General features: G+C 37.1%; 2 protein-coding genes across 6 annotated transcripts in view; both read left to right on the top strand.

Annotated features, from left to right (window-relative positions):
* The first annotated feature begins 30 nt into the window (after nucleotides 1-30).
* Nucleotides 31-16,386, top strand: hdx (highly divergent homeobox). Of its 4 annotated transcripts, none has more exons than XM_053506633.1 (13): nucleotides 31-124; nucleotides 3,787-3,880; nucleotides 5,476-5,744; nucleotides 6,091-6,237; nucleotides 7,322-8,246; nucleotides 8,361-8,428; nucleotides 12,403-12,453; nucleotides 12,542-12,688; nucleotides 13,408-13,603; nucleotides 13,691-13,770; nucleotides 14,553-14,648; nucleotides 15,866-15,988; nucleotides 16,092-16,386. In XM_053506633.1, exons 3-13 carry the CDS (start codon nucleotides 5,709-5,711, stop codon nucleotides 16,239-16,241), a joined length of 2,019 nt encoding a protein of 672 aa, XP_053362608.1. In that variant the 5' UTR covers nucleotides 31-124; nucleotides 3,787-3,880; nucleotides 5,476-5,708; the 3' UTR covers nucleotides 16,242-16,386. The 4 variants fall into 4 exon arrangements, with proteins under 4 accessions (XP_053362608.1, XP_053362606.1, XP_053362607.1 ...); XM_053506631.1 differs by adding an exon at nucleotides 4,090-4,146 and having other exon boundaries at nucleotides 7,322-8,428; XM_053506632.1 differs by having other exon boundaries at nucleotides 5,676-5,744; nucleotides 7,322-8,428.
* A 3,728-nt stretch (nucleotides 16,387-20,114) lies between these two features.
* Nucleotides 20,115-24,952, top strand: part of rps6kal (ribosomal protein S6 kinase a, like) — a 41,755-nt gene continuing 36,917 nt past the window's right edge. For both annotated transcript variants that reach the window (XR_008361203.1, XM_053505391.1), the window contains exon 1: nucleotides 20,115-20,405. Coding sequence is in view for 1 of the 2 variants with exons in the window: in XM_053505391.1 (XP_053361366.1) it covers nucleotides 20,340-20,405 (66 nt within the window). In the remaining variant the exon portion in view is untranslated. The remainder of the gene's footprint in view (nucleotides 20,406-24,952) is intronic.

Below are 24,952 nucleotides of genomic sequence, written 5' to 3'. Positions count from 1 at the left end.
CTGCTGCCACGTCACGATCATGATTAGAATTGATGATCGGACGTTTTGATTTCATTGTCTGGCGCAGGGGCTCTAAAAAAAATCTGCTGAATTCGAGTAGCTGCTGATTTGTCAACAAAGAAAGGTATCTATCAAATTGATATGCTCGGGGATTTATTAAAGCTTTCGGTGACACACAGGGACGGCCCGGAATAGCTTGGGTTACATTTTAATCAGGGTTGGCTTCAAGGCACTGTAAATAAAAAAAAAAAAAGTTTCACGTGCTCGCTGAGGGATCTCCCGGGCCTAGCGTCCTGCTGAAACGCGCGATTATCCGTATTTCATCAAATCCAGGCGCTTTGTGGGGATGCACGTCGTTTTTCGCTGTGATGGTTGGTTAATGTTGTCTGGAAAGTTGCGTTGGGTTTTTCTCCATTCAGGACTGTGATGATTAGTGTGTGCTGAATCGGGCGGGTGGATGTGCGTTTTCCTCACCGCTTCCAATGGAGATGTAATCATTATTTCATTCGCGAGCCATGCGCACTGAGCAGCTTGGACAAGCACGAATGAAAAGAAAATAACCCTTACTTTGCCTGTCACCTTATTCGACGGCACCATTATAGCCACAAAACTGTACATGAATGAAATGCATTGAAAATGAAATGCAAAAAAGAAGCGCATTTTGGGAAAACTACCGTTTTCGTGTAATATTACAAAGCCATTTAATTTAAACCGGATGTGTGTTTGGTCCGGTTTGTTGTCGGTTACTGATATTATATTACTCCCGCTAATGTTTTTAGCACTGGAGCTAACTAAACGCTGAGTGCATCAATAGTGCACCGGCCAACTGAACTTGCTACAACACAACAGCGCGTTTCTTTGTTTAGAAACAGACACCGAGTTTGAATAAGCGACATGATGGGTTTGCAGAAACTTTTGTCGAAAGGCTGCATATTTCATTAAACACATCAGATCATATTATATTAGTGTTATGTTATCTGTTCAAATTGAGTGTTTTTAGTGTACGCTAAGAGACAGAATACCGCTGCTGGGTAAAGCGGCTCACAGCACACTGGATTGTGGTGCTGGTTTAACTCATCAACCTGACTAAAAAAAACTGGGGAAAAAAAAAAAACTTTTTGCTGCTCTTGACTTGTTTTAGAGGGAGTAGTTTCGATGACTGCTTAAATTTGTGACAACAGTTATTTTATCTTATTTAGAGCTGAATTAAAATTACCCTTAAATAAAATGAACAAAGGGTACCACTTTTCTAAAAGTCTTTTTTTCCCTTCTTTTTTTGGTAATGTATGTTTAAAAAAAAATAACTCAAAGACAATACCAACATGTTAAGTAAAAAATTTAATTCAGAAGTCCCGATTAGCGGGTATTAATATTTTATAAATAAAATGCCTTAAAGAAAAACTCCACCCTGAAGTACATAATACATATGTTCATATTGACATATTTGTGGATTCTTTTGGTTGAGGTGCTCTTGGTGGTTCTGTTACATTACAAAGGCATTAAAAAGGCAATTCAGTGATCTCAGACAAAAGGGATAACAATCAGGTTTTGCAGTTTGCTCATGAAAAGAAGAGAACAAACTTCTTTTGTGACTCATTATTTCACAGCAACATCTATTGTCATATTAATGACACCCACCAGGCTCCAGGGTGCGACTCCTGCCTCGGGTCTGTTGCATGTTCTTCTCGTGCTTGGTGCGTTTCCTCAGGGTACTCCAGTTTCCTCTTAGTCCTAAAACGTGCGGATTGGGCTAATTGCCATTCCCAAATTCCCTAGTGTGTCTGTGTACCCTGCAATGGATTGGCACCCTGTCCAGGGTGTACCCCGCCATATGCCCAGTGTTTCCTCTGATGTACAGGATAAGCAGTATTAAATTTATATTTAAATTAAATTTAAATATAATAGTATTCAATTATAAATTTAATGTTGAATTTGTACAACAGAAACATTAGACTAAGGGTGTATTCACACTTTTAGTTTAGTTCCTTTGGATTGGGCTAAAGCAAATACATAAGAAATGACAACAGAATCGCCCTCGGCTTCCTCATCAGGGACAATCTGATCATTTTGATTTGTACATATTTTCTCACATTTTATACTAATTTTCCTAAATTTTCTTTTGATTCTGTAAATCTGTTTTGCAACAATGATTATTGTTAGAAATGGTATATAAATAAAATTTAATTAAATTGAATAGGATTCATGTGGATAATATATGGTGGTGTCTTTACCAGTTGAAAACCCATGAAAAGTTAACAAATGTAATGTCACACATTGAGAACAACACAAGCACAGTTTCAGGTAATAGGCATAAAACAGCACATAATGTGCATAATGTTTTTATTATGTGTTTAGCCTTTATGCAGTGAGCCACCAGTGGCGATTATCCAGCACTAAATAATAAGTAAATAAATTAACTAAAAAGAAATGCAAGAAAAAAATGCAAGCAGTGATCTTTTTCCTGTACCTGACTCTCCCCTCTTCTGCGGCTGTCTGCCTGGTACAAGAGCACACAAGTGCATGATAGTACAGCCAGGCTGCATTTAATAATAAGAAAGCTCGAAAATACATCATTTAAGAAATGTGTTGTAGGCTCATGAACGTTCACATTTGTTCAGATGAACCAGACTAACTGGGCAACTGCACCAGAGTTCATTTAAATCGATCCAAACATGTCCGGTGTAAAGATGTTCATAGTGCATAGAGGTGGCCACACTAAAGGACACACATGCTGCTGCATCATGCTCTTCAAGATTTTGCTTAAAGTAATTAAATTCTCACATTGATTGCAATTTAGGAAAGCATTAACCGAAGGGAAAATAGACTGTGTCTATTGATGAAAAAAATGGAAATGAATATTAAAACCAATTGTTGCTTGAGAAAAGTAACACATGTTACTTTCACATGTTAATCAAAAATATTAATATTTTATAAAAATATATTATAAAATAGAATTCATAATATTTGATAAATATTCTTAATGAATTTTATTTTTTTAAATATATCATTCAGGGTGAAAATTTTCTTTGTAATGTGAAATTCTCCGTCAGTTGTAGTGTGATTTATTATTTACATATAGTGTTTTTTGGACAGCTTTCATAACTGTTTAGGAAACATTTGTAGGTTCATTTACATTTAGGCATTTGGCAGATGCCCTTATCCATAGCAGCTTACATTTTTATCTCATTACGCAGTTAAGGGTTAAGGGCCTTGCTCAAGGGCCCAACAGGGACAACTTGGTGGTTGTGGGATTTGAACCTGGGACCTTCCAAAGCGCTGTCCGTAGTCACTGAGCTACCAACTGAGTTGGCATTCATTTATAATCCTACCAGTGGCGCACTCAAGTATTCTGACATTGGCTGTTTTCTGGTAGGAATTATTTGCTAGGTTTGTTTTAAATTATAACAAAATGTAATAAAAATACAAATTGTATTTGTATATTTATAAAATCTTTATCCTAATAAATCGAAATTAAATCGAATGAACAGCTAGGCATCGTAAAAATATGGTATCTGATAGTATCTGGTGAATCCTTTCTGGAATTGCACTGCTTTTGTAATTATGCATTACCAGTATTAAACATTAAAAGGTTTCACCCAGTGATATTCAAATACCTTCAGGAAAGCGATTTAAACATTAATTGACATCAGCCAATAGACGTCCATTTTAATTGATTTTCAAGATTGATTTTTATTTTATTTTTTTTGAAAGCTGAAATTCATGTGTGTGGTAACCATATACACTGACCAGTCATGACATTAAAACCACCTGCCTAATATTTTGTAGGTCGGCTCATCAATGTATGGACTTCACAAGGTGTGCTGTGGTATCTGGCACCAAGACGTTAGCGACAGATCTTTTGAGTTCTGTTACTTGCAAGGTAGGTCTTCTTTGTCCAATACATTCCGCATTCCACAACATCCACCATCAAGGATACATATTGTAAGTTTACTGAATTTCCTCCTTTGGACCCCTGTTGGTAGATATTAACCACCTGCATAGGGGAAAGATCCCACAAGACCTGCTGTTTTGGAGGTCTATGTTGAAATCTCTTAGAATGGTATGCTTACCTATTTTTCCTGCTTCCAGCACATCAATCTTCAAGAACTAACCATTGCTGCCTAATATATCGCACCCACTTAAAAGGTACCACTGTAACAACATAATACAGTGAAACCTCGGATTGCAAATAACGCCGTCCGCAAGACGAGCAAAGATTTTTAATACATTTTGACTTGGAAAACAAACAAGTCCTGGTTTATGAGTACCGAGTATCATGTGCCACGTGTCATGTGATTACAACTGAGCCGACGGTTTTTATCTCTCTTGTGCTGCAAAATTGTGGGTAATCGTCTCCCCTGCTGGGTCTTAGTGCACGCCTCTTACTGGTATAATCAACATCCGTGCATGCGTGTACTGTTTACTTTACCACTGTGACCATATGTGTTAAACGTATTTTATTTTGTCTCTGTATGCGTGTGTGTTCAGCACACGTGTAAAGCAAAAGCAAGTCTCATTAGAGAGGTTGAAGATCTATTTTCTCTCTCTGCTCAAGGCTCAGTCTGCTCTTTGTGTCTGTGTGCGTCATTGGACATCGTGTCACACACACACAGACCCCATCTACTTTTGCCTTCACAGACACACACACACACACACACACACTCTTTCTCTTTGCTCTACACAGAAACACTGCTCTGTCCTGATTCTTTCCGAAGGTAAATTGCAGGTTAATTTGTTTTATTTTTACTTTACAGCAGTGATTCTGTTGGTGTGTCGCTCAAGTGTCATTAAAGAGATTTCTTGTTTATTTTTTCCGATAAAACAGTGTTTCCGTTGTGTGCGCATGTGTGTGTGTGAAAAGAGTGGAGGAAGGGTAACTGTGTAAGACAAGAAGGGCCTTGCACAAGGGAGAAGAAGAAGGGGCTCCTTACTTTAGCTTCACACACATGCGCCTGCAAACAAAAACACTTATCTGTCAGGATTTATTTTTACTATATTTAAAGGTAAAGTGCAGGTTAATTTATTTTATTTTTACTTTATATTTTGTGTTAATTATTTTTATGTATTATTTTTTTGGCCAGTGTAATGAATAATTTGAGTTTCCATTATTTCTTATGGGAAAATTTTATTTGATTTACAAATCTGTTGGAATACAAGCTGGAACGAATTATGCTCGTAATCCAAGGTTCCACTGTAAATGTTATTTATTTTACCTGTCCGTGGTTTTGATGTTATGGCTAGACACTGTATGGTACAGATGTGGTGAATAGAGATAAGAATAAAAACACATCCAGGTATCCATGGATTGCTTTATATAGATGAATAGTTTTTGATATTCCAGGCATTTATGTGTTCATGGTTATTCCTCAGTTGTTTAATGTTCTTTGGTTAAAAAAGCAGAACACTGATGTAAATGGTGGAATATTATTTTTCATCAGTGCACACTTTCTCTTATTCCCTTGTCTTGTCTTACAGACATAGTTTAATCCAGTGCCCTTGAGAGCCAATACACCTACAGTCAAGTCATGCCACAGAGTGAAGATACTCATCAGATAGCCCCATGATATGTTAGATCTTGCCATATTGTAATAAGATGTACAAAAAAAATATATCAGCGAAGTATAAAGGAGCTCATTTGTGATTCTGTGCATGCTGAATGGCTTACCGGAGTGCAGTGGCCGGGATCTCATTTTCACCTCGCCTGAAGCATGGAAGCATGGCAGGAGAAGCGGGGTGTGCATACTGTAAGTACTGTGCATACATGAATCAAAACCTCAGAGTGTGATGCCTGGGTGTAAGATAATTTTGATGATTTGACATATTGATATCAAAAAACACATTGGACATATTTGGCCATGAGAGTTTTAAACCTTTTAATCCCCCCCTCCTCACCACCTCCCTGTGACTGATGGGAACAAAATATATATTTCACGCTAATTGTGAAACATCTTTTAGTAACCTCTCTATCACCTTTTTTTTTAGTATTGTACACTGTAGCTTTAACATAAAAAAGGTTTGGTGTTTATTTTATTATAAGAAAATGTATGCTGCTATATATATTTTTTTTCATATTCTCCATTTGTTCTTTAGATGAATCTACGATCTGTGTTTACTGCTGAGCAACAGAGTATCCTCGAGCGTTACTATGAAAATGGGATGACCAATCAAAGCAAAAGCTGCTTCCAGCTCATTCTTCAGTGTGCTCAGGAGACCAAGCTTGACTTCAGTGTGGTGCGGGTAAGTCTTATTCAGTGGACATTATGGTTAAGTTGGTCTTCAGGAATGATTTGTTCAGCTCAGGGACTTGAGTTGAAAAAGTTGTGATTTATTTAAATGATCTTGTTTTGAAGACTGGTGACAAATAAGCAGTGATTCTAAGGGCAGAAAATGATTCGCTAATGACCTCTCAAATAAAAAAACTTTTTACCTGAAAAAATGCCAGCATTTGATGCTTTTGTGTTTTCACGGCATTCTGATTTTTGATGTAAACATTAAACAAAGTTCTTGGCCTGTATCTGCATGAGTTTATGCTTTGTTCTGCTGTCACACAATTGACTTAATGAATGAACAGTATATACAGCATATAAGCAGTATACAGTGGAACCTTGGAGTAACTTGGTCTGAGTGTTTTGCAAGACGAGCAAAATTATTATTATTATTATTTTTTTTTTTACTTGATAAACGAGTGAAGTCTTGCCATTTGAGAAGTATGTATCCACTTTGTCTGTGGATACATACTTCTCAAATGGCATCACATGATGGAAACATGATCACATGATCCATTGGCTCAATAGTTCTTCTCTCTCTCTCGCTGCAAAATTGTGGGTAATCGTCTCCCATGCTTACAGTATTCTCAGTGTGCGTGCGTCACTCGTAAAGTCAACATGTGTACTGTTTATTATAACATTGTGATCACCTGTGTGTGTGAGTGTAAAGCAAAGGCATTGTTGTTGTCGTTGGAGAGGTTCCTTGTTAAAGATCCAGATCTCTCTGTCAGAAAGCAGTGATTCTGTTAGTGTGTGCACGCACACGAGTTTCATTAAAAAAGTTGTTGAAGTTTCTCTAACGGAAACAAAAGTAAAGTACAGGTTAATTTGTTTTATTTTTACTTCAGATTTTGTTAGTAATTATTTTTATCTAGATATTTTTGGGTTGTGGAACAAAATATTAGAGTTTCCATTATTTCAAATGGGAAAATTCACTTTAATATATGAGTGCTTTGAATAGACCCCATTGCAGGAGGATTCAAGTTGAGCACTTAGTAATAAAAAAAAACTTTATTGTATTTTGCATTAATTGCTTCCTATTTGTGGCTTTTCAGACATGGGTAGGCAACAAAAGACGAAAGCTGGCTTCCAGGGCTGATAAGAATGGAGTGGTGGGTTTATCTAACCATGCCATTGTTGGTGCGGGAGGATGTCTTGGCCCGGTATTAACGGCAGATATGGCTGCTGTGCGTAGTGTTCAGCGTGGGCCGTCTACAATTCACCATCTTTCTCCCCAAGCCTCCTGCCCTTCATCATCGTCCACCTCGTCGTCTTCGTCGTCGTCCTCCTCCTCTCCATCGTCTAATGGATCCAAAAACAACAATGATGTAATAGTGACTGGTGCCTACTCTCTCCCACGCATTGTCAACCGCTTAGAGTCTTCATCTCAGAGCAGGGCAGATGCAAAAGTACTACCATTAAATCCTAGTAGTGATTCAAGTTTGCATTCTAGGCTTGTCTTGCCCCCAGATGAAGTATCACTTCAACGCAAATCTCCTCATATACACAACTCAAGCACCTTAATGTTTAATCAGATGAGAAGAATGCCTAGAGACCTGGCATCAGTTGCCCCCAGCTGGGCGAAGCAATGCGGTGCTCCTCAGCACCAGCAATGGCTCCAAACTTCAACCCAACAACCAATGACAAACCTACACCGAACTCCCCCAGCAAGTGCTGCAGAAAGCGGGGTCAGGATCCAGCAGGTGTTCACCATTGCCGGATTAGCAGAGGGCTCACAGCAGCATTCCACTGAAATAAGTCAAGATCACAGAACAAAAAAAACATCTGTGTCGTCTGAGTACTCAGAAACTTTTTCAATCGCAATGGAAACAGGGGACGCAGATGATGAGTATTCAAGGGAAGAGGAGTTGGCAAATATGGGTGCCCAGTTGCAGCTCAGCAAGTCTGCAGGTAGCAATGTTGGTGAAGTGGAAAACAGTAGGATCTTAACAGAACAGCCTTCAACAATTAATAGACAGGGTATGTACACTGTGACGTCAAGGAACCTGCTAGAGGTGGCACACAGTTCACCCAGTTCTGCCCATTTTGGAGAAAAAGGGTGCCAAACCAGCAGTGCTTTGCTGTTTGATTCAGGTTCAAGGGCCAGCAATCCAATAAGACACTTTACAGAGTCCTCTCCATCACGAATTCCCAATCTCAAGGTAAAGATGAGTACGTTTTTGGTATTTGCATGATTTGCTGCTTCATAAATATTGAATAAATTGGTATATGCTGTACTTGTTAAATATTTTTAAGCATCACTGTTGCACTATATGATAAAGAATTTAATTACAAACTTACTAGATGCACATATACCACCGGAAAAAAGCACCTGTTATCTAAAGAGCTTCAAATAGATTTTTAAATCTTTTATGGTTAAACATCCAAACCTCACTATAAAGCTATGGCTATGATTTTTCAGAAACCAGTTATTAAAAATGCTTTATTCTTGCTTGTTACCCGGATAATATTGGAACAGCCATGTGATCAAAAATCCCAAATTTTAAAAGTGTGTGCTCAAAATGTGTTTGTAGGCTCAGCCAGACTAGAAAGATCACAATGTTTGTCCATGCTGGTTCAGATCAATAATGTACAATTAGTTCTCATGTTCAACTTTTATGCTAAAAGCAGATCTCCTAAATTCAGTTGGTTAACATGTGGAGCTGTCTTAAAAAGTATTTAAGTATCTCATAGCATGTGGACATATGCTATGAAAATCCCATTACAGATGTTGTCCCCTTTTGCTGTAATAATACCTTTGGAAAGACTTTTCACTAGATTTTAGAGCAAAGAATGTACTCAATTTAAAAATAACAGCATAACAGAGAGATCAGGCACTGATGTCCGGTAAGAATACCTCTGGCCATATTGATGAAAATTATTTGTGCAAAAAGTTGATCTTAGTGATGATGACACATGAAAAATCTTAAATTTGTGGGCATTTCCTAAGACTTTTCCTTAAAATTAAAGAGTAAAATCTAGTGAGATGAAAGGTATTTATTAAGCAACTTAACACTTAAAACAGCTTCTAGGTGAAAAACTGTTAAAAGTAGTGAGCACTTTTAAGATGCGTAGGGGTTTTTATAGCAGAGGAGAAAATGGCAGAAAGATCTGGGAGCAAATACTTCACCTTCATTTGCTGAATTTAAACCAACCCTTCCACTTAAATGGACGTTCCAGCAATTACAGTAAAGAGCGGATCCATTTGTCCTCTAGTTACTTTCAAATAGATTAAGTACAAAAATGACCAGCATGGTAAATAAACTCAGTAAATCATGTGTAAATATGTGTGATTAGGGTAAAATAAGTAAAATAGGCCTGTTCTTTAAAAATAAAATTTTGCAATATATCATAATTAAGAGTGTTTTGTAGTGGGTCATACCCACACCTGAACTGCTCTAATTTGTGCAAATCAAGCACCGATACTCACCCGCCAACCCGCAAAAAACATGATGTACTTTACTTTATTAACATAGACTGATAAATTGCACTGAGGAGTGCACTCTCCAACAGAAAGGAAGCGAGGGAGAACTTTAATCTTTGTTCCTTGCTCGCAGAAGATGGAGGTTCTAATACATATAGTTCATAAGAAAGAAAAAGTTTAGGCTAAACAAATTGTTTCACATTTATGACAACATAAGACTTTTCGCACTGGCAGTGTATGAGCAGTATTAACAAAAGCTACGGATGCCATTTAGGGGAAAAAGTGAGCCACTAATAATTCATCTTCTTTGGTGTGTAATGACGGAGAGAGTGACAGAATCAGGGAAAAGAAAATTAATAATTTAAATATTTATTTACGTTTATTAATAATTTTGCCAAGTCTGAAACCACTTTGTCAGTGATGCACTCACCTGATCAAAACTGGCAATATTTTCTCCAAAGACCACCCGGACAGGCCTTGTTTGTGGGTCCTGCCAGTTGCGGGTTGACTTGCACATCACTAGTTCTGTACTTGGTCATTGGACAATCAATCACAATCTTCAGAAGAATGTGTCGTACCTAGCTAAGACACCTGGCTAGAAGAAAGTTGGAGCTTTCTGGTTAGGTTTCTTAGAAGTTTTAGGAATACGGCCCCACAGGGCACAGTTCAGGACACTTGCGTTCTTTTACTCAAACCTTGGTGAACCATGCTTTCATGGATATCTGTCATGCTGGAATATGTATAGGTCTCTTAGTTCTAGTGAAGGGAAATTGTAATGTTAATGTAGACCTTCTACTTGACCTAATAAAGACCTTCTCCTTGAATGCTTCCTACCTTTGGCAACAGTTTGAGTAAGTCCCACATATAGGTGTGATGGCAGTTTCCCCTTTGGTTTTGGCCATGTATTGTACATTTGCTCTCCTGGAATATTTTACAGGACAAAAAAAAAATCAGTAATCCTATTGTTGTTTGATAATATTCTCAGATTGCAGTGCTAGAGTTCAATCATGGGAATCTACACCTACATACAGTCGCACACTAGGCTTCCATTTTACATTATTTGGGACTCAACCCAGACTAGGTTTTTAAATGTAATTTATTTTATTTATTTTCACCCAGAACAGTTAATTAGCTGTGGCTATTAAAGCAGAATAAATAAAAATATAAAGAGAAATTTGCGAGATTTAGAAGACTGCCCACAACCTCCACGGTTTATTCTCCTATCTTTTGCCTAAATATTTACAATAATTTAAACCTATATTCCAGCCCTGCATGTAATGGAGAAATGCCCCATTTTACCTCAAATTCTATCCTGTTTGAAAACCTTCTAAACAGAGTGTATGTGCCAAGTTACTGAAAGTCTTAATCTGACCATCAGTGTTGGCAAATAATTTTGTATTTTTTTTCATTAAATCCTCACTAAGCGAGCGAAGCTAAATTCTGAATGATTGTAGATGTTGATTGATGACTAGCCACTATGGTCTGAGACTAGATGTCCTTGCTGTCAAATTAAACTTTTCCCTTTATGATACATTATCATAATTTTTGCAGTGAACAATCTGACACTAAGTTATGGGTGTGGACATAGCTCCCACTCATGTCTCGCAAACATTTTTGACATTTTATAACTTTTGATGTCATATACTGTGAGCAGTGTCCATTTAATGTAAGTAGAAACCTAGTGTAGCAAGTGAATCCAGTGGAAACTAGGCCATAAGTGAGAGATAACGGCATGGTTCTTTCTTAAAATGGTCAAAAACTTATGTCCAAATTTTAGTGAAGCAATTATTTTTTTTATTATTTTGTGTCTCCTGGATTTAAGCTTTGCCTGCTTATCAGCTTTTTTTCAGCTTGCAATTGCAAGCAATTTCTGCTGTCACATTCAGCGACTGAATCATGGATAAGTAATTTAGTCCACCTTGCCAGAGAATTATCATTGGCCTACAAAAGTTTGTGAACTATTAATTTGTGCAAATCTACATAACAGTTTTGTTTCCATACAAGTTAGACTAAGAACTGATCAAGTATGTTAGCACTGTCGCCTTGCACCTCCGGACTCTTTCCTGGCCAGGTTCGAATCCCGCCTATGTGTGCAAAAAGTTTGCATGTTCTCCATGTGCTTGGTGGTTTTCCCCTGGGGACTCCGGTGTTTCCCACAGTCCAAAGACATGCAGATTAGGGCAACTGCTGTTTGCTCTACAATTGATTGCCCCCAGTGTCCAGGGTGTTCCCGCCCTAAGTCCCCTGGGATAGGCTCCAGGCCCCCTGCAACCCTAAATACAGGATAAAGTGGTCTAGGCATTGAGTGATTGCGTGAGAGTGAGTATTTGTTGACTTGCTGTCAAAATAATGCCAGTACCCGATTTTAGCTTGTATGTTTTTGTTACTCATTAACTATATAATCTAACAACATTTATAGGATAGATTTATATCGATCAGTGATGGATTAAGTAGCAACATTATTTTGCACTGGCATTTAATATGTCTAAATTTTTGCAAATCTGTGTTGTTGAAAAACTTTGAGCTTACAGTGGAATTACATTTCAGAATATGTTTAGTTAATTTTCTTAATCATTAAAATACAAAAGTTAATCAAATCGGTCTTTTGTTGAATATTTAAATGGCATTAAAGGCCAGCAGTATGTGTTGGAAGACTGCTTCATTGTTGAAAGACTGTAGGTTACTCATAAGATGTTTTGTGTCTTTTCTTAGGTAAGTATCATGTCATCTCCCTGGCTCCTTAGCAACTCCCGTAAAAGAACAGTGAGTACATTCATTACTTCCTATGATGCATTGTCCTCATGTCCAGGATGTGAATAAGCATCTTTCTAAAATCCCTTTTTCTGTGCAGCTCCAGGATCGGACCCAGTTTAGTGACGGAGATCTATACGCGCTAAAGAGGTACTGGGACAACGGCATGACCAGTCTGGGCTCTGTGTGCAAAGAGAAGATTGCGGCAGCTGCCATCGAGCTCAGTGTTGACAGTGAAATTATTAAGGTCTGTAGGTTACCTCTAACCTTTTTTTTCCCCTTTGTTACATTAACAATGGTGGAAAGGCTTTAATAAATATATTGCTTTCACCATCACTGAATCAGCAACAGTTAGATTAGGTTTCTGATGTGACACTCTGGCTGATATATTTTATAACACATGCAAGAGACATGTGTGATCCGGGCAAAGGATTTTTCTGGTTGATTTTGAAAGGCATTCTTGGGGCAACAAGGACGGGTGTATGTGTGTGTCAAAAGGCAGGCGGAAGTCTAGTAGGCTTACGTTTATTAACACAATGTTTTTCAGAGCCCTTTTGGCCCTTGTGGCTTTGGCTCCACTCAAGTTCTCTCTACTGGGCGTGCACGCATGCATGCGTTGCATGCTCTGCCAGTTCACTCATTTGTTCTCTATCTAATTCTGGTCATCCCTAAAAGTACAAAAACACACTAATAAATGAACTGGCAGAAACAAGAAGCAGGTGAAGCCTCATCAAGTGTTTCAACCTGCTGGTTGAAACCAACTTCTCTCTGCCTGCAGCTGATGCTCGAGCATGCTCTCTCTGCCACACAATTATTCTATTAAATACTTATTGGACTAATGAAATACTATTTAAAATACGCAACTTGGTTTAGTTGAAGCCGAATTGGGTTGGGGATTGGTGTTTGAACATTTATATTTATTTTGAACTTTATCTTATTAAACATTTCTTGTAATTGTTATGGCAGACCTGGATTGGTAATCGTAGGAGGAAATATCGACTAATGGGCATTGATATTCCACCTCCCAAAGGTGGGCCAGCAACCTTTTCTAAACTATCCAGTGCAAAGCCCCAATCACCTTTGACCCCTGAGGGAGATAAGTCTGTTGAGCCCTTACAGGAAAGTGAGCAGAATGATGCGGTGTCTCTTTGTTTATCTGAAGGTAAGAGAAATCTTCTATTTAAGAGTTAAAAAATGTCCATTGTGATGATTAGAAAGAATTAATGTCTGTGTTTTCATGTCATTGAAGATGGACCAAGGGACTCTTATCTGCAGGAGAATGATGATGAGAATGATGGACTGAATATTTCTGCCATTGCCGACAATGTGGTAGGCTGCAGGACATTTCACAACTTACCCTTGGAATTATAAGGTTCTTTCTGACTTTTTTGTTTATTAATATGTTCTTACTCAGTAAAATAAAAAAGCACAGCACAGTTTTGCTCTAAAACTGCTCAATAACTCAAAACCACTTAGAATGTAGATTTAGCACCTTATAATTCCAAAGAGACAATACGTGCATGCAAAACCTTTAAATTGTGTATGTGTTTAAATTCTTTCTAGTGCAGCCTTGCTTACACACTGTGCAGTTAAAAGAACAACTAAAAGTTTGAGCATTGCTGTTTTGTGTTTTTTTCATTATATTAGAGATTTGATGTAGAAATGTCTGCCTAGATTAGTTTAAATTCAAATTTTATTTGTCACATACACAGTCATACACAGTACGGTATGCAGTGAAATGCTTAGACAACTGCTCGTGACCTAAGAATATGAATAGGAAATAAATATGAAAATTAAAATAAAGGGTAAGTTTAACTAGAGAAAAATAAAATAAAAATAGAAATATACAAATAAAAGTTAGAAATAAAATATCTGTACACAAAATACACAATATAGAAAATATATGGAAAATAAATGAAAAAATGTAAAACAATAAGAGCAGCCGAATAAATGGTAATAAAAGAATGGTTATGTCCATGGTTGTGCAATCCACATATTAATCCACATAGTTAATAAGCCTATATACTATATACAATAAGAAAATATATTAAATATATCCATGTATTTACAGTAGCTGCATGAGTTCACATTGTAATTCAATTTCTTTACAGAAGATTGAAATAATTGATGAAGGTGAAAACGATGAAGACGACTGTGAAGTGATGGCCAGTGATATGGAACACATGCATAATATTTTAGAGTACAAAGTGAGTAGTTGCTAATGATATCAAAACTATCGTGCATAATTTCATTTTAATGAATTTTCTTCTTGCCCCTGTCCACTCTTGATAATTGATTGCTGTACGATTTTTTGCAGAGAACTTCAAAACATGCAATGAATAATAAGTATTGTCTATTCTTAAAAGCCTACATGAACAGAAGGGAGAAGCAAATCAAAATAAAAGCATTATTATACAAAAAACTGCGACACTGCTAACTACTATACCACCGTGCTACCCTCAGCATTGATCTTTAAGTGCATTTCCTTTTGGCACACATGACACATGTTTAGTCATGCTTAAAACTGTGCTGCCACTCCAACTATGAATACCCTCCCTTACGAACGAACCGAACGCCGGCTAAATTGCGCAGACATCTGGGAGCGTTTGTGGACAGCCAAGTGAAGTGAATTTTACGAATTGTATGGATTTTTTTTTTTTTTTTAAAGAAAGAGTCAACCCATGATCCCAACGTTGCCTTTAAAAGCTACGCAATTTTTTTGTTGTTGTTGAATATCCATCCTGCACAACAGCTTGACCCGCACTGCGTCCAGTGGCTTTGTAATATTGGTAATATTTTTGGAACAGATTACATTATCTGCATTTACATTTAACTTTTTACAGAAAAAATTATATCGCAATACAGATTTTTGCCTCAAGAAGTCACCTACAGAAGAAATTAAATGTTTACCGAGGTTCCGGCTGTGTTTTTATTCTCTCACTGGAAAAATATGTTTCCACATGGCCGACAAGATTAGGAGTTCTGTTTGCAGACACCAAGAGCTTCACCAAGATGTGCATAAAAATAGTCCTGGGATTAATACTTTGCAAGTGTCTTTTTTCAATTTAGTATAATTTATTGACATATAGCTTACAATATTTTGCAACTTTAGAAAATCATAATTCATCTAATCATTATTTAAAGAAAACGCTATTTGTATTTTGAGCTTCAAGTGTATATATGCAAGTGGAATCATACAGTAATTATTTTAATGACAAACAATCCAAAACCATCCACGAATTAGATTTAAGTGCATGGGCTATTGTAATATTGTGCATTTATTTATTTATTTAGGGTAATTTATTTCTAGTTAAATTTTTGTTATCAGGTTAGAGCACTGCTTTACACCTCATAATTTAAAATAGATAATGCATCTATACCCATAAAGTAGGTTTAACCATATTCTGCCATGTATATATTTTAGCATGAGGAAGTCCAGTACCTTGAGAGTGAGCTAGAAAGACAAAAACAGAAGTACCGTGAGCTGAGTACCTTCACGAAAAGCCTATTGACTGCGCTGAAAAACAAGGACACAGAAAAGCAGCACGTATGTACAGTATAAACAAAATACCATTATGGGAAAAATCTACACTTAAATGGATAAAAATGAAAATGCATGCTTTTTGCTTATCATGCAATTTCTGTTGTAGGAGCTTTTAGCCAGCCTACCTCACCAAGTGGAAGAAGACATTGTGTCGAGTCCAGAACGGAATGCCGAGTCTAGCATGGAGATGAGCTCCAATCAGAAGGATTCCTCTGTATCAGAGGGGGAGGGGGATATTGAGCCCAATGGACAGTAGTCCATTCTCTTCTGTATACAAACTCACACTCACTACACCATGCCTGTGATAGATTCCCAAGAACTGTAACAGAACCAGTGCAGCCTTTTTGCTGCATCTCAGATGGATCAATCCAGTCCGACGTCAATAAACTTCTCTAACTTGAGTTTCTTCTCTGTCTTTGCTTGTAGGAGAACTAAAGTGTGTTTTATCTTATGACCATTTTATTTCTAGAGTAAAGTATTATTTAAGCTGCTGTGTATTTCTGTTGTCAATAATCATTTAGTATTGAAGCTATACATTTCATTTATGAAATGATTCATTTCATCCAATCATTTAGTATTGAAGCTATTAAATATAAATGTAATCTTTTACATAACATATAGAGTAGATTGTGAACCTGAGCCATACATACTTTGCAGTATTTATTTGACAAGCGTGGATGTACTCAGTTGTAACTAAATCATAATATATAATTTTTTTTTTTATTATGCAAGGTTTGTTACTCAACAGTGCTTTCTGACCCGTTGTTGTTTTTTTAATTAGACACCAATTATTGATGCATTTTTTAGTGTTTGAAAGCTGGTTTAATTAAGAATGTCTTACAGAAAAAGCTTATAGTTGTAGTTCTAAGTGTTCCCAAAGAAACCACTTTGACCTATTGATCCATAGATACGACAAGACCTCAAATGGTGCGCTATGGTATATGGTACCAAGATTGGCAGCAGATGTGACAGGACCATTATCCTGTTAAAAGAGCCCACTGCCATTATAGAATACTGTTTTTAATCAAGGGGTGTCTCAAAATAATTTCCAAATGAACATCATGACTATGAACAATGCTCAGAGTATCACATTGCTTCTCCTTACTTGTTTTTTTTCCAAAATATGCTCTGGTGCCATCTCTTCCACAGGTAAGTAACACACAAATATCCAGCACATGATGTAAAATAAAATGTTATATATTAGATCATTTTCTTCTATTTCTCCATGGTCCAATTAGGTAGGTGCTTTTGGCAATGGACATGGGTCAGCATGGTCACTCTGACCGGTCTGTGGCTATCTACACAGCTCCAAAGACAGCATGTTAAAATTCCTTTTCTGTGGAATGGGAGCGGATGGGCTAGCCTTCACTCCCCAAATCCATCAGTGAGTCTTTGGTGCCCATGACTCCATCGCCGGTTCATCAGCTGTTTTTGTAGGCACAAACTACTGAATACCAGGAACATCCCACAAGGTTTTTTTTTTTGTCATCTGCCCATTACAATTTAGCACTTGTGCTCAGATCTCACACATCAACTGACTGTTTATCCATCACCCAATATATTCCACCCATTGACAGGTACCATTCTAAGGAGACATCAACAAATGTTATTTACTTCACCTGTCAGTGGATTTAATGTTTAGTTACTGATTGGTGTATCTTCACACTCATACAAATTCCAGTTGTACTATAAAATAAAGTTTAACCTGTTGTTACAGGTTACTGTGGGGATAAATATACAGAAAGTATGAAAATAGAGAATAGAGTTGGGGGAAGTTATGTTTTTTTTTAATGGGGTGTAGTACAATGCAGAGGTTTAGGGGTTATTTTTACAAGCAAGCAAAACAATTTAAAAAGTTGAATGTAGGCCATGGGAAGGAGGCAGATATAGGAGAACTTGTGGGATGCTACACAACGTGTGCAGATTAAAGTGTGCAGAAAGTACTGGATCAGATGCAGAAATTAATGACATGCAGGGGAAGACCTGTCGAGATTGAACTGGAGTAGTCCACTCTCGAGATGACGTGAGACTGATGAAATAATTAAGTGTGCTTAATGGAGATAGTGGCCAGATTCCTGATGGTGTAAAGGGACAATATTTTTTTGTTTTGTTTTGTTGGTTCAATGATTCATTTTTTAAATCTAATACAAATTTTTACAATTTTAAAATTAACACAACTGTTAAAAGTGCTATACAAATAATTTTGAATTGAATTAAAGTAGCTGCCTTCACTGGCTGCTCATAAAATTTCACCACATTGAAGTCACAGGGATGTGGTGGGGTGACTATGTAGTGGATTGCCCAAAAAAAATATATATATATATATATATATATATATATATTTATGTTTGTTATGTTGCATACGGTTGTCAAAACAATGCCACAGCAAACGCATGATGTAAACAAAGATAAAAGTCATCCGACGTGAAACTCGTGTGTGACTTTTTTGGGCCAGGCAATGTACTGTACATGACCAGATTAGATTAGCGCTGTAAATAGAGAAATGATAGCTAGTTGTGCTGCACCAAAGATGATGTAGTGAGAGAGATCATGATTTAATAAGGAGATGGACTTCCCATAATGTATAGTTGCTCAATATGGCATATGGGATTCTGTTTCAGGTACTGAGACGCCCTTTGCAACGGGTGTCTGCAAGATGAAAAAAGAAGGTGTTATAAGCATAACAGTGGTTTTTAAAACTATGTGAGGAGTTGACAGAGCAGCAGTGAAGCAGTGAGTTAACATAATATATCAGTGATGCTAAGCTAAATATGGAGGTTAGGATCTAGCTTATGCTGTTCTCAGCAGCACAGCAGTGATGCTGACAAGGGGTGGAATGTTAGTGGGCGTTGCACTGGCACCAGTATCAGGGTTTAAATCACCATGATATCAATGCTGTATACACAAAACAACTACCCTACTGTAAATATGAATAATTATTTAGTCAACAATGTCTTGAGATCAAAATGAAGTTTAGAGGTGAATATATAAAATCATGGACACAGTGGTATAATACAACTGGACTGATTCTGGGTGCAGTGCGTCTGTCAGTGCAGAGTTTCACATGTCCTCCATATGTTCACTTAGGATTTCTCTGGCTTGTTTCTTCCCACTGTCCAACACCTTAAAGGAAGGAAGAATAGCCAGAATAAGATAGCTGCAACATTGGCAAATCTCTTTCTTTCACGTTGTTGGACTGCAAGAGGAAACCAACTGAACACACAGAGGACATAGAAAACTCTAAACCAACACATTGGCTAGAATATGATGGGCCGCAACCTTGGCCAGGATTTAAGTGATTAATTTATTAATTTATTCATTTTATATACCTCTTATCTGGTGTACAGGGTTGCAGGAGCCTGGAGCCTAATGTAGGACAACATGCAAACTACATACACACAAACCCAAGGAGGGAACCGGACCCTGAACCTAGAGGTGCGATGCCATGATGCGATCAAAGTGATTCAACTTAAGACACAATTTATTATAAAGCTTGCTTATTATTATTATTATTATTATTATTATTAGTAGTAGTAGTACTAGTAGTAATAGTAGTATTAGTAGTAGTAAGGTGGCATAGCTTAGTGACTAGCACTGTATCTTTGCACCTCCAGGGTCCGGGTTCGATTCACACCTCCGGTCTTTGTGCATGGAGTTGCATGTTCTCCCCGTGCTTGGTGGGTTTCCTCAGGGTGCTCTGGTTTCCTCCCACAGTCCAAAGACATGCAGATTTCCAAATTTCTCATAAAGTGTAAATGAGTGTAAGTGTGTGCATGCATGTGTTTGCCCTGCGATGGATTGGCACCTGGCCAGGGTGAACCCAGTCCTTTGCCCTAAGCCTCCTGGGAATCGGCTCCAGGCCCCTGCGACCCTGTATACAGGATAAGGCAGTATAGATGATGAGTGAAGGAGATGATTATTATTATTAGTGGTAGTGTTATGATTGATATAATGACACTGAATTATATGATTAATTATTTAAAAATGCTACAACATGATAATAAAACAATGATATACTCTTATTAATAAGAAACTGATTTTTCTTTCATTGTGCAAGGGAAAGCCCTGAACTCAGTTACGTCAAACTCGACGTCAATCCGCCGCTGTGTTGCTATGGGGCGCGCGGAGGCGGCCATGTTGGCCATGTTCGTGTCAATGGGAAAGTAAACAGGCGGTCGGGTCCGTTCGCCTCCTAAAGCCAGTGTCTGGCCGAGCTGCGTCCCAAAAGTCTGATTTCCTGACATCATTACCTGGGTTAATACTGATATCCGAGTCGCGTGTCACATTCAACCTGGGTTAGTCGAGCTTCCGCAGTGAAGGCATGGCTCGCCATACGCGGCTTTAGTTCTACCTTATGATGCCTTTTGCCCGGCCATTGCATTCCTGGCACAAAATGGAGGTGCACAGCTTTAGCGGCGAGGTATGTTAACTGCTTTTTACGCTTTCTGGGAATGTATGCATATGTAAAAACAGCAAGGGCTTTGTATTCGCCTGCTTTGTGTACGTTTTTCTGTGAACTTTGCTAGCTAGCTACTTCGCACAGAGAGGGGTAGCAAAGTGGCTAGCTAGTTATTCAGTGCTACCCAGTCTCGCGTGCTGCATCTTTAACTTACCTGCTCCACTTGGCGTGTCACAAAAAACTTTACAGGAATTTCGAAGAAGAAGAAAAAGAAACCCTAGCCAGCCAGGGTCTGACTGTGAATGTGGCTGTGGAGATGCAGTGTATTCCAGGCTGAATGAATGCATCCGGAATACATGCAAGACTTGTTAGCTTTTTAGCTGCATTCCAGTGATTGATCTTCAGAGATTACGGGTGCTGTAATCTTCACAGCAGCTAGTGTAACCCGCAAGTACACACTGTCCATCTGTCCGGCTTTTGAGTATGTCTTCGGGAAAAAAAATGTTGACCGAAGACAGCATTTGAGTCGTCGAATGATGTTTTTGACTGTACTTTCAATTGTGTTCCAGTTTTTAAAATAGGATTTCTTCAGTGTTACCTGAATACTCGTACACTCTCAAAGTGTAATCTAGCGTTGCTATGTAATTATTTAAAGTAGCGTATCATAGCTGGCACTTTAGCTTTCATTTTCGACCGTATTGTCGTTTGGACAGTTATTTATTTACACACACAAACTGCCTGACATGAGCAAGGCTACCTAAGAACTGAAAGTAGCTGGTATGATAGTGTAGTTATCTTGGCTGCTGATGCTGCAGGATTCTCAGCTTCTACCAGTTCACTTTGGCGACACTGAAATCCCGACTCGTGCATAACTATCTTCGTTAGTAATTACAGTGTATTTGTAATTACAAATAAAGCGTTATAATTCGCATTGGTAATATACAGTCATTTGAATAGATGTACGAAGCTGTATACCAGCTTCTTTCGTCAGTCTGATTGAAATCGTTCTGATGAAACAGTCCAGTTACTGTTTACATGGACAAATCATTTAAACAGATAATTTTATATAAATATATAACATTTTAAGATGTGCACTGTGGTTCTGCCTGCTGCGAAGCGTTTAACTTGCTGAAAACAAAGTATTTTTCCAACTTTAAGCTTAGGATAGATTTCCCAAGTTTTCTGGCAAATCCCGCCTTCTGTGTTATGATTGGTTACAAGAATTCAGTCTTATCCGTGATTGGTTATGCGCGTCACAGCCTGAAATGTGGGCCAGTCAGTGCCCCTTCCTCCGTCAGGGACCAGGAACCATTAGATGAAAGTTTGAAGTAAACACAGGTGGGAGAGAGTTGTTCTCATGGAGTGTAGCAACACACAAAAATAATTTTGATTGACTAGTGGTTACATGGTGGATTTTTATTGTAATCTGACTATTATTTTGGGTATTTGCGAACATGTTATTACACAGTTTGTTAGAGTTCATTCAGGATTTTATTTGTCTCATTTTGTACAGCATGCATAATAATGATATCTAAGAACTTAAACTTAAGTTAAAGATATTGTTTTTCATTTATGATTTTTGCTAATATTAATAATAATAAGTTATATCATCATCGTCATTGAATTTTCAATGATGATGTTGGAGGTGGGTTATTAGACCTGCTTAATGTCAGTAAACTACACATCATGTTTACCCAGAAGTTCAGTTGTGTATCTTGCCTGCTTTTCATTTGCAAATCTTTGCTTTTCTTATCGTCTGTAAAGAATGAGGCTGTGCAAAAACAGTGTTGGAGTGTACATGTAGTAGAGTAGGGGTGGACAATATATACCAAAAATGATATCTTGGTGTTTTTAGACTGAATGATAATAAAGAAATATATTTTAGTTTTTTAACACATTAAAGTGTAAAATTGTGAGTGAAAGACTCATGTGAGTTGTCTCAACCACCTTTCTTAAAGCAGACTGGTTAATTTAAAATGCAATGACAGGATTTCAATCCCTGTTTAAAACGTGCTGCAACATATTAAAATGATAAAAATCGTGTTCTCCAAATAGACAATGAACCCAAGCATGCATCCAAATTTGTTGCAAAATGGCTTAAGGACAACAAAGTCAGGGTATTGAAATAGCTTTAACTTTAAACCATGAGAAAATATGTTGGGCAGAACTGAAAAAATATCTGCTAACAAGAAGGCCTACAAACGTGACTCAGTTACACCAGTTCTGTCAGGAGGAATGGGTAAAATTCCAGCCACTTATTGAAGTAAGATAATGGAAGACTACCTGAAACATTTGACCCAAGTTAAAGAATATGTTACCAAATACTAAATACTGTATGTGTATGCAAACATTTGACCCACTAGGAATGTAATGAAAGAAATAAAAGGTGAAAATTTTTTCTCTGTATCATTATTTTTATTTTGACATTTTACATTCTTAAAATAAAGTAGTGATCCTAACTGACCTGACATAGGGAATGTTTTACTGGAATTAAATGTCAGGAAAAAACATGTATAAATGTATTTGCTAAGAAGTATGTAAACCTCTGAATTCAACTGTATTTAAAATGACTTATGTCACTTCTAAGTTGAAATTTAAAACTTTAGCAGAGGTACAGTTTCAGCTTCATCGTTATTTATTAGACAGCATCCTAGCTGTATTTGTGTTAACCTGTCCTTATTAGCTAGGCTTTTTTACTAGCTTCGCTTGCTCGTAGCTTATTTAAAGAGATTAGATTAATGAACTAGATTGTTTGGGCTTGCCTCCAATCCACTTTCCCTTCAGCCATCTTTATTTTCACAAAGAGTTTGCATTTATTCTTAAACACTTTTGGCAAATTCACTGTAACAGCTTGAACCATCTTATGTTTATAAGCATTTCCAAATGCAGCGATTGGCAGAGTGTGAGGAGGGGAGGGGCTATTTACAGACGGGTCTGTGTGTTTAAGAGTTGGGGGTGTGGCTGAGTGAATCGCTGTGCACTCTTGTTGTGTGAATTAAATATGGTTTTAATCATTTAAATAGTAACAAAAACAATAGACAATCAATAGGAGGTGTCGGGTATGAGATTCTGATGGTATGGTAACCGTAAGCAAATATCAGTTTCCCAGTATTTTGATATTGCAATTACAGCTGTTAAATTTTTTTCCATTGAACAAAATCAGTTTTATATAAAAAAAAACATGTAGAATATTCAGAGGATGATAAAATCTTAATAAATAATAATCACATAATTAAATTCTTTTAAATAAAGTTAAAATAAATGCAGTCCCCTAAGGGATCATAAACCTGCAGCTCAGCAAGCTTAGAACATAAATAATTGAATTAATTCTGGTGCCTTAGGGACCCTACAACTAAGAATAATCTTAAATACTGCTATACTATTTATTCTATTATTTCAGTCTAGATACAAACCATACAGACGGTGTAAAAGTCTCAGGCAAATAAAAGGTGTAGAACGAGAATGCCTTAAAAAAAACAACAACTATGTCTTACTTAATGAACCAAAGTCAGTATTTGGTGTGACAATGCTTTAAGCACCTTTTAAAGTCAGGTACAATTTATACAGTTTTATAGGGAAATTAGATATTAAGATTTACTGAGCATCTTGTAGAACTACCCACGGTTCTCCTGAGCACATTGACTGTTTCATCTGCTTCTTTTTTGCATGCAAAACCTATCCGCTTCCACTTGGTTTTCTTGTCCCAAAAGTATTTGCTTATATTATATGCTTCTTTTTTTCTGGCATACAAATATTTTTAAAGTTCACTTTTAAGGTGGCATACTGATATTTAAAAATTAGAAACGTTTTTGTACTAACTAAATAATAAAGTTCTAAAATTGAAGAAAAAAAACTTTAGGTCATAATAAAAACACAGGGTACCTAAGACTTTTGCACAGTACATTTAAGTAACATGGATGTAGTGCTATTTATTCAAGTAGCGGAGTGCATACAGGGTATACACACAATGTATAGATAAAATCATGTTTAAAGTATTGCTTTATTCAGAGAATTCAGATTTTTCAGCTATCAATACACAGCTGATGGACTGCTCGCACCAACCGGACAGACAGAGGGAAGGAAGTCCTGTTACTCTGCACACAAGGGATCCCTGATGTTCGTCTTAGATGAGTCATACTGCAGGAATGGCGTGACAGAAAATGTTTGTGGTTTTGAAACTGTGACTTTTTCAAACTGCGGTATACCTAAAACTAACCCATGGCTAATGATGGTTAATATTGATAATGTGGCAGACTGCATGTATGGAAAACACTAGAGTAAATGTCCTATTACTTAAAGAAATGATTGACACTCACTATTCTACTATGGCCTCAGCTCAGAGTTTAGTTGTAATGTTTGTATGAGTTGATAATTACAATTACAATAATTACAAAATGAGTTTGTAATGTTTTTTTTTTATTTAGGTTTTTAACATCCATGCATCCATCTATTCAGACATTCATTCACTTGCTTATTTTAGTTTTAAATGTGGACAACAAGAAACCAGAGGCGTGTTTGTGTATAAAAGAATAAAATTACTGTAAAATAAAACTTTTTTTTAAAGAAAA

Source organism: Clarias gariepinus, chromosome 10 (assembly GCF_024256425.1).
Source record: "Clarias gariepinus isolate MV-2021 ecotype Netherlands chromosome 10, CGAR_prim_01v2, whole genome shotgun sequence".
Lineage (NCBI taxonomy): Eukaryota > Metazoa > Chordata > Actinopteri > Siluriformes > Clariidae > Clarias > Clarias gariepinus.
Note: the sequence above shows the minus strand (reverse complement) of the source record. Positions and strands in the feature narration are given on the sequence as shown.